Source organism: Aplysia californica, unplaced genomic scaffold (assembly GCF_000002075.1).
Source record: "Aplysia californica isolate F4 #8 unplaced genomic scaffold, AplCal3.0 scaffold00766, whole genome shotgun sequence".
NCBI lineage: Eukaryota > Metazoa > Mollusca > Gastropoda > Aplysiida > Aplysiidae > Aplysia > Aplysia californica.
The window spans coordinates 305171-319372 of record NW_004798036.1 but is presented as its reverse complement, the minus strand read 5'-3'; the positions used below and the strand labels follow the sequence as shown (position 1 = coordinate 319372).

The 14202-nt window shown below is 39.3% G+C and overlaps 1 protein-coding gene across 3 annotated transcripts in view; it reads left to right on the top strand.

Moving 5' to 3' along the window:
* The window catches only part of LOC101845042, a 28297-nt gene that overhangs the window by 8210 nt on the left and 5885 nt on the right, over window positions 1-14202 (top strand). For all 3 annotated transcript variants that reach the window (XM_035972625.1, XM_035972624.1, XM_035972626.1), the window contains exons 6-8: window positions 4590-4843; window positions 7759-7857; window positions 11426-11585. In XM_035972625.1, coding sequence (XP_035828518.1) covers window positions 4590-4843; window positions 7759-7857; window positions 11426-11585 — 513 coding nt within the window. The remainder of the gene's footprint in view (window positions 1-4589; window positions 4844-7758; window positions 7858-11425; window positions 11586-14202) is intronic.

The following is a 14202-nucleotide window of genomic DNA, read 5'->3' as shown; positions in this document are numbered from 1 at the left end:
CTGGAAGCAATATTCAATCTTCTCAATGAAAGATTTAGCCATGTTTATACTGCAATATCACATCTCAAACCAATCAAACAATTTTCACTTCCACAAATCTTCGTAGCAATCGACAATTACATGTCCGCATTCAGACGCTATTTCCCCACAAAGTTATCCCAAAGCAACACATAGCAACACTGTATTCCACACATACAACAACACATGTTTGCTCTCGGGCTTTTAGGAGAACAGGACATAGAAATCAGCCACCAAGCGATCTCAAAACTGGAAGCCAGAGTACGGAGGATCCCAAACCAGATAGACACAATGCGTTTTATTTTTTGTGTCGCATCTCCTGCAAATAGATCCCTCATTGCGTGCTGCTGGATATTTTTAGAAAGAAAAATTGTTTAAATTTATAGTTTTATTCTGTACATGTTCATTTTGTGAAAAGAAATCGGTGCTGTATATTGAAGATACGTCAGTATATCATTATTCAGGAGGATACACAATCCATAGGATACAAAAAGTCATGAATGCAGGGAAGCGTTTTGGCTATCATGCTCATGACAAGTTCCATGTTCGTGCTGGAAACAAAATTTTGAGTGAGTCAATTTCTAAACACATTTTCCTGTCTTACGTGGCAGCTTTGTAAATATTTATCGTTAGGCTTATAAGTTATTAGCCATTTAATATGTGTTTGTTGTTTTGACTAACTATAAATAGACATACATTTTAAGAGCATCTAACTCCAAAACGTGAGCAGCCATGGTATTGCTATTTCGTACCAATAAAGAGGTTTAGTTGCTTTCTCTAAAGAACAAACTTGTGTTCCCGTATGATATTTTTTGTTTGTGTAAGACGATAAAACATGTGTTGAAAAATTCATTTCACCGGCTACCGACGCAGGTAGCGGGAGGGCGGGTTAGTGACCTCTGGGTGACCGGCCCGCCGTGACCCGGTCACTCCATCGCCGATTCAACTAAAAGAGCGCTGTTTGTACGCCGTGAACCGCATGAAAGCTGCAATAAAGTGAAACAATACTAGATCTAACAACTCACTAAGCTCACAATCTGAGAAGTTTTAAAGATTTCTAATTACTTCGTGCTGCACCAGGACTTGCTACACAATAGAGGGAGACAACAGTTTCGATACCCATTCTTCATTAAGTTACCGTAGACTCTACTAGTGAAGTAGATCGGCTCGCGGAAACTTAGATCAAATTTTTAATTTGCACCGAATTGGTGCTGCGAAGAGCAGTTTCTTCATGCACCTTTCTTCTTGTGCGGGAAGAACAATGCCTAGATATCTCTACAGTGACAAAAATAACTTTGGTGCAAAGATTTTGCTTGCTCCCAGCAGACACTACCGCAAGCGGTGCGACGAGCATAAACCATCCTCGCCGTCTGTCTCTTCACTGGCTCAGCCAGCAGGTGACGGATGGCAAGGATGTACATGTAGGCTAGTAGGCCTAATAATATCTAGGCCTAATGTAGATCTACAGCTCTGACTGGTTTAGAACAATTAGAAGAAAAAAAAAGGGGGGGGGGGGGAAGGCCAGGGTTAGGTGGAGCGCTTGCACCAATTGCACCAATGACGCCCTGCCACCGCCTCAACCTAGGATTCTCCCAGTAAGCAGGAGCCTACTCAGTAGGAGAAATTCCCCCCACACACATCATTGTCGGGTGTTTTTATAAATTCATTAAAGACATATTTTTAACTCTATCTCCATTGTGGGGGTGTGGGGGGGAGGGTAAACCCACTATGCCGGGGCCCTTTTTTGGTACCAAATCTAAAAAGGACAAAAACGCCACTATATTGGTCATTAAATCAAAACAAGCTAACCCGTTTTGATAGGTCTTCATCTAATGAATAAAATCCGAATAAAAGAGACCTATTTTGATATTGACATTGTTGTAAAGGAATGTGCCCGAGCCGCTGTCAGCAGCTCACCGGCACAACGGTTCGACTGCGAGCCGCTTGGAACGGCTTGCCGGAGATAAAGAGTTAGGGTATTGCTGTAACTGTGGTACCTATTGAAAACTCTTTTTATGTTGTAAACAGTGATACAAAGTCTTAGTATATATATATATATATATATATACATATGACATTTGTATAAAAGGTTAGTTAAAACAACTGAAAAAAACCAAAAACATGAATGATGGTACTTATGCAGTTGCAAGCGCCGTAAAACCCCATACTAAACTAAAAAATGATGGTACAAAATGAAAAAGGCAGCATCATGACTAGCAAGGCCATATCAAATAATAGGTCCATATCGCTCTCCTCAACTTCTTGTCTGAATTCTCTATTATTTAGGATATATTTACTTATGAATCTGTAATCAGGAACTTCTTACGAGACTTCATTTTTTGGTGAGAGAGGAATAGAAAAGTGGAAGAGAGCCATACCTTTATGAACAAAATTATTCCATTAAAAGCTTTTTTTTTATCATTAGCATAAAGTAATGAAAGATTATATCATGTATATTTTATGGTTTCAACTACGCGTTTTTGCCAAAATTATGTGGTGTGACATGTTACAAATCTGTGCAATGTGAGCAGAATGAGCCAGAGAGTTGTAGCACAATGCGTTCCACGTGTTTGGCTGTTTGGTGTATTTGGTTGCTCAGAGTGTCGGGGTAATGTGAAAAGATTTAACACTTACAGGTCCGACTTTGGTCGCCAGGCCGTAGTTTGCGCTCATTACCGCTGGCGACTTTAATCGACAACTCAACCAGGCACACTAGATATATTTAAATAATGAACTGAAGTAAATACCAAAGGCAGTCACTCTATATGATAGCTAAATGGTTGATGAACCTCTGTGAATTTTTTAAGCGTGTTTCTTGGGCTGCAAAGGCTTTTTTAATAAAAAAAAAATTCTATCCAGGCTTCAGCGTTCTAAACTGGTGCGGTACTTGAGGGTTTTCCCCTATATGAGCCTTCGGTACTGTAAGTGTTAATCTATCATCCCCTCAATGGTTTTTATTCAAACTAACTTCCCCTCAATGGTTTTTATTCAATCTATCATCCCCTCAATGGTTTTTATTCAATCTATCATCCCCTCAATGGTTTTTATTCAAACTAACTTCCCCTCAATGGTTTTTATTCAATCTATCATCCCCTCAATGGTTTTTATTCAATCTATCATCCCCTCAATGGTTTTTATTCAAACTAACTTCCCCTCAATGGTTTTTATTCAATCTATCATCCCCTCAATGGTTTTTATTCAATCTATCATCCCCTCAATGGTTTTTATTCAATCTATCATCCCCTCAATGGTTTTTATTCCAATAGCTGTTCTTTTTATCTATCAGAATAATGGTTTTGACTTTATCTGATTGTTTTCTAGTGTTCATGACTGACTCAATGTCGGTTCTGTATGGGAGATAGCGGATGAACAAGACTGGTTTATCTTTTGAATGGCTGATCCAAACACTGGTACTCCAACAATGTCTGAAAGATTACAATCAGTTAAGGTTGATTAAGCAGTGTACTTGTTTGTCAAATCATATTGATTGTTGAATGTGCATGAGAGGAAAACATGACTTATCTGTCGACTGTTTTTTACTCCACTCAGGTTGTTTTTGTTTGGGTTATTTTTTTGTTCACATTGAAAACAGCTTTTTTTCCCTCTTTCTGGGTGTAATGCTCTAACCTTGTAGCTTGGAGAAATAGGTTAACTCTTTATCCTTTTCTGAGGTCATCCTGTAGTCCTTAATAAGAAAAAAACAACAACCCAGAAGTCAGCATGTGCTGTAAATAGATCAAAAAGTACTTACGGCTAAATTATGTGTTGTCTGTCATCATCTTAACCAGAAGGGCTTTTTTCTTTTAAGGTTGAACATTTTTCAAGTGGTTTCCCATTTAGCTTTGATATCATCATCATCATCATCATATCATCATCATTGTATTTGTCGTCATCATCATTCAGTCATTGTCGTTGTCATCATCATCATCATTATGTCAAGTGTGGAAAAATACATGCAGATGTTAATTCAGAATTTGAAATAATTGATAAAGATAAAATACAAATCTCAGTAGAGATAGAGAAGTGCCCATGGTAACTGTGTGTTGAAATAGGGAAGTTAATAGTGCAATGAGGATGAGTTCTTTTCTTGATTCGATTTGAATCTTTACATATGAGCCTAATGGTTAAAACAGTTCACTGTCACACCTGTCGACATGCACATGAATCTAACAATATTATCATGCAGGACACCCCCTTACGCCCCCCCTCCCCCACCCCATTTTTCCCTTCCTCTCTCTCTCTTTCTTTGTCATTCTACTTGCTTTCACCTTCACACACGCAGACACACACACACACTTACATACACACACACTCGCTGGCATACATACACACACTCATACACACTCTCTCTCTCTCTCTCTCTCTCTCTCTCTCTCTCTCTCTCTCTCTCTCTCTCTGTCTCTGTCTGTCTGTCTCTCTCTCTCTCTCTCTCTCTCTCTCTCTCTCTCTCTCTCTCTCTCTCTCTCTCTCTCTCTTATAATGCATGTGTGCATACACAAACACACACTCTCGCACAAACAACGGTATTACTATCATCCCGTTGCATCATTACGGTTGTGTTTGTTTTGCAGACTACAACTACTGGCAGACGTACAGGTTACCTAAAGCTTCCCACGCATACGATCACCTCTGGCAGACAGAGTGGCCTCGTATTAGAGAGGTGGAAACTGAACGCTACTTAATGGATATGCACGGAATGTTTTACGAGCTGTCTCCTCTGGGCTGGGCAGGCAGTACCTGGGGTCTCCGACCTATCTCACAACACTTGAGGATGATTCCGGACTTCACATCTTTCAGGGGATTTCTGGTGCTGGGTGGCAACCAAGTAAGTTTTCTCAAAGCAGATGAGAAAAAGGCCTATGTGGACTTCCCTTCCTCCTTGGATGTCAAAGTCAAAGGTCATCATCTGTTTATGGTAGACGAAAGTAATATTACTACGACTGCTACAACACTGCTTCTTCTTCTTCTTCTTCTTCTTCTTCTTCTTCTTCTTCTTCTTCTTCTTCTTCTTCTTCTTCTTCTTCTTCTTCTTCTTCTTCTTCTTCTCCTTCTTCCTCCTCCTCCTCCTCCTCCTCCTCCTCCTCCTCCTCCTCCTCCTCCTCCTCCTCCTTCTTCTTCTTCTTCTTTTTCTTCTTCTTGTAGATTTCATACCTGAATGTCTAGATGTCTCGCTTGAGTCTCGTAAATTACTCACTCTGTCTTTTGAATCGTGATTCCTAAAGGTAAAGTTATAGTGTGGTGTTGAGGAAAGTAGCCTATGTTCACTTGTTAATGTTTTAGGCTCACATCAACAAAGAAAATGTGTCAGAATTTTAGAGTTTGCCGTGGCGTTTATGAATAGGCTTTTAGTTTCTGTTGATCATCCAACTTTTAGACCTGTATGCAAAGATTGGAGAAGATTAAACAGAGTGATTTCATTTTACCTTGTTGTGATTTTAACCACGGTCAGATGAAAATGAACAAGCTATTAGAATAGTTTCGACTTCTGTTTGATCAAAAGAGAAATGAAGAAAAGTGAACAATTGTTTAGTAGGCAAGGACAAGTGGTTCAGCTACTCCTTTCCACTGTTCTTACATCATACCTTTTTAAAGATTTAGTCTATAAATTTTTAATCATTTCAAATCCGTCATGCATACTGACAGCAAGATAAGAAACAATTTTTTGTGTTGTGGGTCTTCAGTTATCTACAACTTTAAATAAATTGTCTTCCTTAATAACATCAAGCTGTTTTCCCTGTATTTAGCTTTACCAATAGGTTTATAGGGACACCACCCAGATCCGTAATGAAAATGCTCAATTTTTGTGTTTAAAAAAAAATGCATTAACTCTATTCAGTCATGAACCATTAAAGTCTGACATCAATAAGTTTAATATGTTTTAATACGAATTGAAAAATCTGTCTGCCATGGCTTGTTAATAAACTGAAATTCTATTTTTTAATGTAAGTCCCCTGGTAAGTTAAATTTTTGAGGCTGCAAAAAAATATTTGGTGTATGATAGATCTTCAGTTTATTTAACTTTTGTCCGAAAGGCAACACTGTATTATTTCCATATATATTCATAAATGATAAGTTTTTCACTGCTTTATTCCCTTTCATGGTAATACTTCTTCTGCCTTAAAAGCGTTAAAACCTTGCTTTCTGCTCTACACTCACAGTAATGTAAGCATAGGTGACATTATTTGCAGACAGGGAGCCAAGTTTAAGAGCAAGAAATGAAATGGTAAAAGAAGAATATATGTAGAAAATTGCAAGTTGTTTTTCCTTTATTTGAGTATGTTTTCTCACACAAGGTCACCTGGAATGGTTTACAACCACAAACCACTTATACCTCAAGGGACACTTGAGATATCGTTTAAACAATTTCAGGAGTTATTGTACCTTTTAACCTTGGAGATAAGGATAACCTATCTTCAAAATATGCAAATATCTTGTCAGGGCAATAGATAAAATTCTTGAAGTATATCCTGAGTTACAGCGATCAAGAAGATGAAAATATCTTTACTTATTGTCTTTGTCTTTAATGTTACAGATATCTCTTGTGTTTTTAGTTTGAGCTCAAAATATTTTGTATGCTTGTGAAAAATAAATTTGTTTTGTGGGCGAAGAGAAAAAGGATGAATCTGTATTTAGAATTAAAACTATGTCTTTGAAACCACTATGTGTAAGTCAGCTAAGTAATGGGGGGGTTGTGTGTGTGTGCGTTTGTGCATGCATGTTTGTGTGTGTGCATGCGTGCACGAGTGTGTGTCTGTGTGTCTCACTGGGACTGAATTAGAATGTTAATGTGTTTTAGGGAAAAAGGACTTCATTTGTCACGGTGGGGATATTTCTAGTCGTGTTTTGCACGTCATGTTTGTGTCCTTTAAAGCTATCTTTTTTAAAAAAACCCGTTCTACTTTAGTCCATTTTCACACTCTAGCTCCTCTTTTGAAAGGTACCTTTGGATAGAATGCTCTTATGTGATATCATCCATATTGCTCCTCTTTCTTTCCTATGTATGGTATTCTCTAGTAACACCTGTAGTTTTTGACACTTTTATGATCTATTTGTGTGACAAGTACTGTTAAACTCTTACTTTGTGGGTGGTTGGAGGGTGCTCTGTTGTGGTTTGCTCCTTTTTTACTATCAAACATCTATCATCCTTATCTCTCCTCCTTTTTTTTGTATTTTTACTCACTTGTTGCAACTCTAATCTTCAGCATTCATATGACCTTATTGTGTCGCAAGTGCCATAAAACTCTTACTGAAACCAACTCTTACTATAATAAACTAAACTAGAATATAGTGACAGTTGGCCTGTTGGCATTTATTACAAATGTGTCTTCCATTATTTTTGAGTATGTTGCACTCGGACGTGTATATTTAATAGTTATGTTTGTGTTTTTCCTGGATAGGTGGTTTAATATTTTTGTATGTGTTTTACCTGGACAGGTGTCTTCCGTATTTTTGTGTATGTTTCACGTTCTGCTATATTTTTGTATGTATTTCACCTTCTGCTATATTTTTGTATGTGTTTCACCTTCTGCTGTATTTTTGTATGTGTTTCACCTTCTGCTGTATTTTTGTATGTAGTTTTACCTGGACAGGTGTCTTCCATATTTTTGTATGTTGTTTTACCTGGACAGGTGTCTTCCATATTTTTGTGTGTGTTTTTGCCTAGACTGGGGTTTTGTATATTTTTGTATGTGTTTTTACCTGAACAGCTGTCTTAATTTTGTGTGTTTTTCACCTACCCAGGTGTCTTCCATATTTGACAACAATGTGGTCACCGGTCAGGCTCAGTCGGGTTTGTGGTTTGGAAAGACCGATGACCTGTGGAGTTTCGGGAAACCTCAGGCACGGAACTCATGACTTGTTGGTTTGTGTGTGTGCCTCTTGGGCGTCTGTTACTTTTGCCGTGGTGGTGCGGCAGGCTTGCCAACTGTCCCGAAATTCCCGGGACTGTTCCGGATTCGGCAGTCTGGACTTTGAGAGCCTTATCACATACATTACTCGCTACCTTAGAATTACAAAGTTCTACCATCTCAGTACCTAGTTTTGAGAAATTTGATGTAAAAAATTTTTCTTTGAATATCTTGATGACGACTCCATGTAATCTTACGATTTTGATAAAGGAGACAGAACTTTTGGTTTCTGACCTCAGGGTCTTTGAAACGAAAAAGGGCCAAAAATGTCAGACAGAACTTTGTAATTTTGAGGTAGCGAATGAATATCAAAACTAGCCCCACTTAATGTGATATCTTTTCGCTGTTACATTGTCTGATCTTATAACGTTGGGTGTCCCTGATTGGGATTTGAAAACAGCGCTCAACAATTTTTAGGCACATGGAGTTATTGGCATAATCTTAGAGCTGGTTTAGTCGCCTTGCTTTTGATGAAAAAAATTCTCAACTATCCACAATAGATGTTGAGATATTTGCGATTCAAGGAGGTTGGGGTCGCCTGGCGTCTGGGGTAAAATTAGTGAGAAAAGGGCCACCAAAGTTTGGTGACTTTCAAAGCTATAGTACAGTGTCCTTAGAAGCTGCTATGTTACATTTTTTGTGTCTTTGATCAACGTTTTCCCAGTGAATTCCACACAGAAATGTGTTTTTAAATGGACATAAAAGGTGTTGAGCCCAAAACAAAATTTTCGATGAAAGTTACCAGGGAATGGAAAAATGTCGGTTTCTTTGATTTCATTATTTTGACAAGTGCCTGATCACCACCATCTCCATTCAAAACAACTAGAATTTACATGATTTTTAAATTCAGATTTCATCCAGTAAATATTGTCGAACCAGTTCAAGACAACGGCCCATTGTTGAGGGGAAAAGTGGTCATTTCAGACAGGTGGTCTTCTTGGACAGTCTCAGGTTTTTTTTAGTAGAGGTTTTACGGCTCTCGCAACTGCATATAAGGTCATATGAGCGCCAAGGGGTGGATGTCAACAGAGAAGTCCTTACAGGGAGGGAATCAGACTTACTCTGCTCACCTCTCAAGCTTCAACAGCACAAAGTCTGCTTCAACTATCAAGGCTCCCCGGAAATAGCGGGTCGCAAGAGTGTGACAAACATACAAAAGAAGGAGAGGAAAATGACGGTAGTAAGGATTAAGATAAAGAAAAAGCAGCAGTTCCCTGTTGTAGTTCAGGCACAGTTATGAGCATGACATTGTTGGATCAGCCCATTTACAATTCTACTGTGCATGAGAACGAGAAATCTGCCGTTGTAAGGGAAAACGACGAATAGTCAAAATTTTTCGATTTTTTAATTTTTATATATATATTTGATAGAGTATTTAATTCTGCATCTGATGGTGTAAGATTTTTGTCATATCTTAATCCGTTGTTGCGTAATTGAGAGTTCGTCGTTTTCCCTTACACTGGCAAGCTCCGAGCCAGAGCTCAGTGTAAAGGAGAACGACGAATGGTCGATCGGTCAAGGATAACTGCTCGTTCGGCGTTATCCCCTTGTCTCTGCCGTTGGGCAAATTCGGCATGGGAGACAAATGACAATTGGTCACTGTTGCTTCAGTACAAACATACTAGGTTTTTTGCAAACAAATTCACCACCACTCCCTCCACCGGAGTACCGTCGACCAGGTTTATTAGAATGTATCACTTAGTGTGTCTTTCAGTCTGTCTTCACGTATTAGGCCTATGCTGATGTGTGAATTGACAAGAGCAGGCGGGAGAGGGGGAAAACGGATGGGAACAGGGGGAAAGGGGTGGGGATGGGAGGGTCAAAAAAGTATTTAGGGAGAAATTTATTAGCACTGCATATTAGTGTCCGCCAGATGTTCACAGACTAACGTCATGTTAATTTGCTGTCCAGCCATTTGACATCCTAAATCCCAACGCAGGTTATAGTGCCGCAATTTGTCTAGCTCGTGTCACTGGTCGACATCATAATAAAATTACCTAGCAATCAATGACACTGTGTTATGAGAGTAAAATTCTTTGTCAAACTTAAAACGTGGAGGTACTGTGGTGACACTTAGTCTTGCTTTACGATTTTTTATGACTTGATGAACGTTACGATCGAGTTTAATAATGTCTTGCAGAATCAAACTGTCCTAGTCGATCTCTACTTTGTGGTATGTTTTCTGATCCGATCAACTGAATCCTTTGTAAAATACAAAGCGTCGCATTACCTCTCCGGAAAGCGTTTGTGATACAGTCTTGTCAGATTGTTACATTTCTAGTGAAAGTTTGACTTTGCAATGATCTGATCATATTATTGACGTTGTAACATTGTTGATCCCTTTGGTTGTGCAGGGAAAATTTTGCAATTAGCGAATATAAAAGTACAACTCGTTTCTTAAGAGAATACAATAAAGAGATATCATGGAGACCAAACTTTGGTTCCGAATGAGACAGTTTTAAATCAAGCTGTTGAAAATGTGTACACATTTGATTTGTCCACTGACTCTGTAGTATTTTACCAAGCGAGGAAGGGAAACGAAGGACGTTTACCGAGTTACAGTTGGGATATAACAAACACCTAACCTTATACGTATAATAACTAGTTTGTATACGTCTTATTTTTATTTGTAGTAACCAGTACACAGTTATTACTGTCATTAATGCGTCACAACTGACCGTCGCCTATGCCCATAAACGTTCACGAGTGTAAAGGAGAATGACGAACCGTACCATTCGTCGTTTTCGCTTACATCGCAGGGCTCACCTGCGGGTGGGCAATGTAAGGGAGAGCGACGAATGTCGAATAACTTTGCTACTTTTTAACCTAAAACATTCAAACTTTAGAAACTGCTTTATGAACACCTTAACTAGATATCTGGAGAATTACAGCTTAAAAGAATGAAAAATAGAAGAGTTATAAAGTGAAAACAGTTTTTGCCTCTCCTGAAAAATTTGCCTCACTACCTGCGCAGGACCATTCATTGTTTTCCCTTACGACGGCAGAAATGTCCCCCCTTTCGGAATGGCCTAAAGACACTTCAGTCAGTGGCACCACCCAGGGGGGGGGGAAGGTGGTCTCATTATGAATTATGATATGATATAATAGAACAAAAAAGGAAGGAAGGAAGTGGGAAAATGTTTGTTTGTACGGATGATTAAGTTCCACTGTGTGTTAGTTTGTGTGTTGTTTACACTCTAGTACCCATTGGTTCATATTTGAACCATGTCATCCACATTTGTATCTTGTATTTGCTTTGTTGTGATTTTTGTTTGTTTGTTGTTATTTGTTGGGGGGGGGGGTTCCTTTTGGGAAAAGAGGGGGGGGGGGGGGAAATATTGTCAAATCAGTAAATTGACATCAAATATTTCTAATTTATATAACAACAGCGGAGAAGGTCATAACATTCATACGAATATTTCTTGTTGAAGGCTCTAGAGGGTTAAAATGGTTAGATGTGTAATCCCGATTTAATGTTTGCCGTATTTTCTCCTATACAGGGATGGGGGGCTGTGTGGCGATCAGACCTGGTCTTTAACAAGAATATCTCGGATCCCTATCTGATGACGGGCTTTGATAAGAAGGTGGTACATGTCATGACTCACGACTCTTGTGATCAGGCAGCGTTTACCATTCAAGTGGATGTTTCTGGTGCTGCAGGTAAACATAAATGATTGTGTCCAGCTTCTTCCAGTTTTTTAAAAACAATATGTGGGCAAGCTGTCCAAATGTTCTAAACGCAGAAAGCAATATTCTTCAAGAGAGAGAAAAAAAAGCCTGTTTCCTATTTTAAAAATAATTGTAACTGCTATGTATCTTTTCTTGCCTTTTTCAACGTTAAGAATTTTAATTTTGACAAAATATTTCTTGAGAACATACGGCCAATACCACAGATTAAGAAACTGCAAAACAAAGTAACCAAAAAAGTTTAGGCTTAATAAACTGGAACAGCTTGCTGTAAGTCGTAAGATGCTTTGGAAACGACCGTGTCACAGTGGAGAAAGGACTGCCCCTGCTTGTGGTACCTTCCATGCTCCCACCGGAAAAGAAGTAATGGTCATTGCTTGCAGCTTGAGTTACAAAGGCAATGCGGTTTTTTACTCTCAATCACCACTCATTTAGTACATGTACTCATGTTGAGTGTGTACACACGTACAAACGCACACACACGTGCGCACACATGCACTAGAGCTGGGTCACGAGCGCGAGAGCGGAACTGAATCGCCACTCTTCCCTGCGGAACGCTTTTCGTGATTCACTTCAGCGGAAGGTGGAACAGCATCGCCTTCCGATTCCCGATTCACTCCCCTGTCACTGTCAGCACCATGCGGCTTTTTTGTAGCTCTATCTGATTTGTAGGCCTAGTGCTACTCGTATGTCGCGAGTGCAAGAACGGAGCATGGAACGGAACACTTAGCACGGCTTCCCTTATTTTACAAAAGATCGTATAGTCCAACCTCCCTATTAAAACAAAATGAACGGATACCAACCGATAGACAGAAGGAATTTTATGGAGCCATTGTTTTAGCGAATCATGGGGTGTGTGTCGGGGGGGAGGGGGTGAATTTATGGGGTCGCTAATTGAGGTCAGTAGTGGGGCGCAACAAAGGGTGGAGGGGGGGAGATGGCGGCTGAGACGTCTCGATTGTGGTGCAACAAGAGTGGGACTTGTGAAGTGGCATTGGTATGACACTGTTCCGTTTCATGCTTACAACGAGCCCGAGAATCGGTGTTCCAAGAGAGCTTGCGTACTCGCGATTCTTTGAAGCTGACTGGGTCGCGAATCGCCACTCTCAGATTTGGCGAGCAGGATCCAGCTCTTACATGCATGCATCCATACCCACTCACTCATGTTGTGTACGCACGTGCGCACACACACACACACACACACACACACACACACACACACACACACACAAAGATATTATCACAAGCAGACTGAAAGACAAAGGTCTTTTTAAGGGTCTGTTGTGAAGAAAGAAAAAAATACTGCTTGCTGCTTGTATTGGATAGCAAAAAAAACCCAGTATGTAAGCAGACTCGCAGCCTTTCGGGGTAATTTAGATCACTGTTTCTTTGCTTTGTTGTATTATAACACCAAATACTGTACACCATGAAAAAGTTCAACTTTTCCTCATTACACCCAAGCTTTCAAATGCTTTGAGGAAAGATTGATGATTAAATGCTTTGTTTTCATCTGTGGAGAATTATAGAGCTTTGAATGATGTTTCCGATGGTATAATTTTGTCCATTGTGGTGTGAACCAAAAGCCTTTATAATTTTAAATATTGTCAAAGTTGTTTTCAAAGATATTTTTTTTACATGACATATATATATATATGTGAAATACTTACTTAAAAACAGCACCAGTAGAAAGATCAGTTCATTTTTTATTAGAATCAAGTCTCTGGCCTGGGGTTATTTAGCATCGATCCTTCCACGAAATTCCGAAAGTATGTTGTGACCCCAACACAGGGAGCACTCAGTGCATTGCAGTATAGAGCCGATTGTTCACAGCAGGGACTGATACAATACTGGGCGGGACAAAGCCTAGTGTTTTTGTTGAAAAAATGACAAATCTGCATGTTTCAGGCAATAAAATACTGATTTGAAGTGATCTCGAGGTCTTGAACAAAATTAAGCTCCATCATGTCTATGATACTGCAATTCTTCTCTGTTAATGTGTAGATTTTTGCTGCACTTGGTACTGTTTATTATCTGTCCTCAACAGGGTTCCTGCGACCTCCTTGAATTCAAGGAAAAATCTCCTTGAAATCTCTTTGATTTTGAGGAACCTCCTTGGAAACACCTGGATTTTCGCTGGATCGGACATGGACAAAATTTTTGTCGGAATATCGAAACTACGATTCCTTTCGGACAAGTGTAGACCTATCGGAAATAGGCTTTCGGCATGAATTTCTTGACCAAATCTCTGTGAATTTTGAAAGTTTCTCTTTGAAACCTCCTTGAAATCGCCTTGAATTTGGTGGGGAGTTCATGCAGGAACCTTCTGTCAAACGTGGCCTTGCTGCCAATAAGAGAATTTTGTAATATTTTTATTACATTATAATAGCTGCCATTTTCTTCAAAATAGACTGAGAGGTAAAACGATGGTACCAAAATTCGCAGAAGACATAGCCTTTTTTATGGAATAGATACATTTTTCATATATATAGCTACCGCTACTTTAAAGTTTTAATTTCCGGTACCTATTTGTATGTTGACAAGAGAGAGAGAGAGAGAGAGAGAGAGAGAGAGAGAGAGAGAGAGAGAGAGA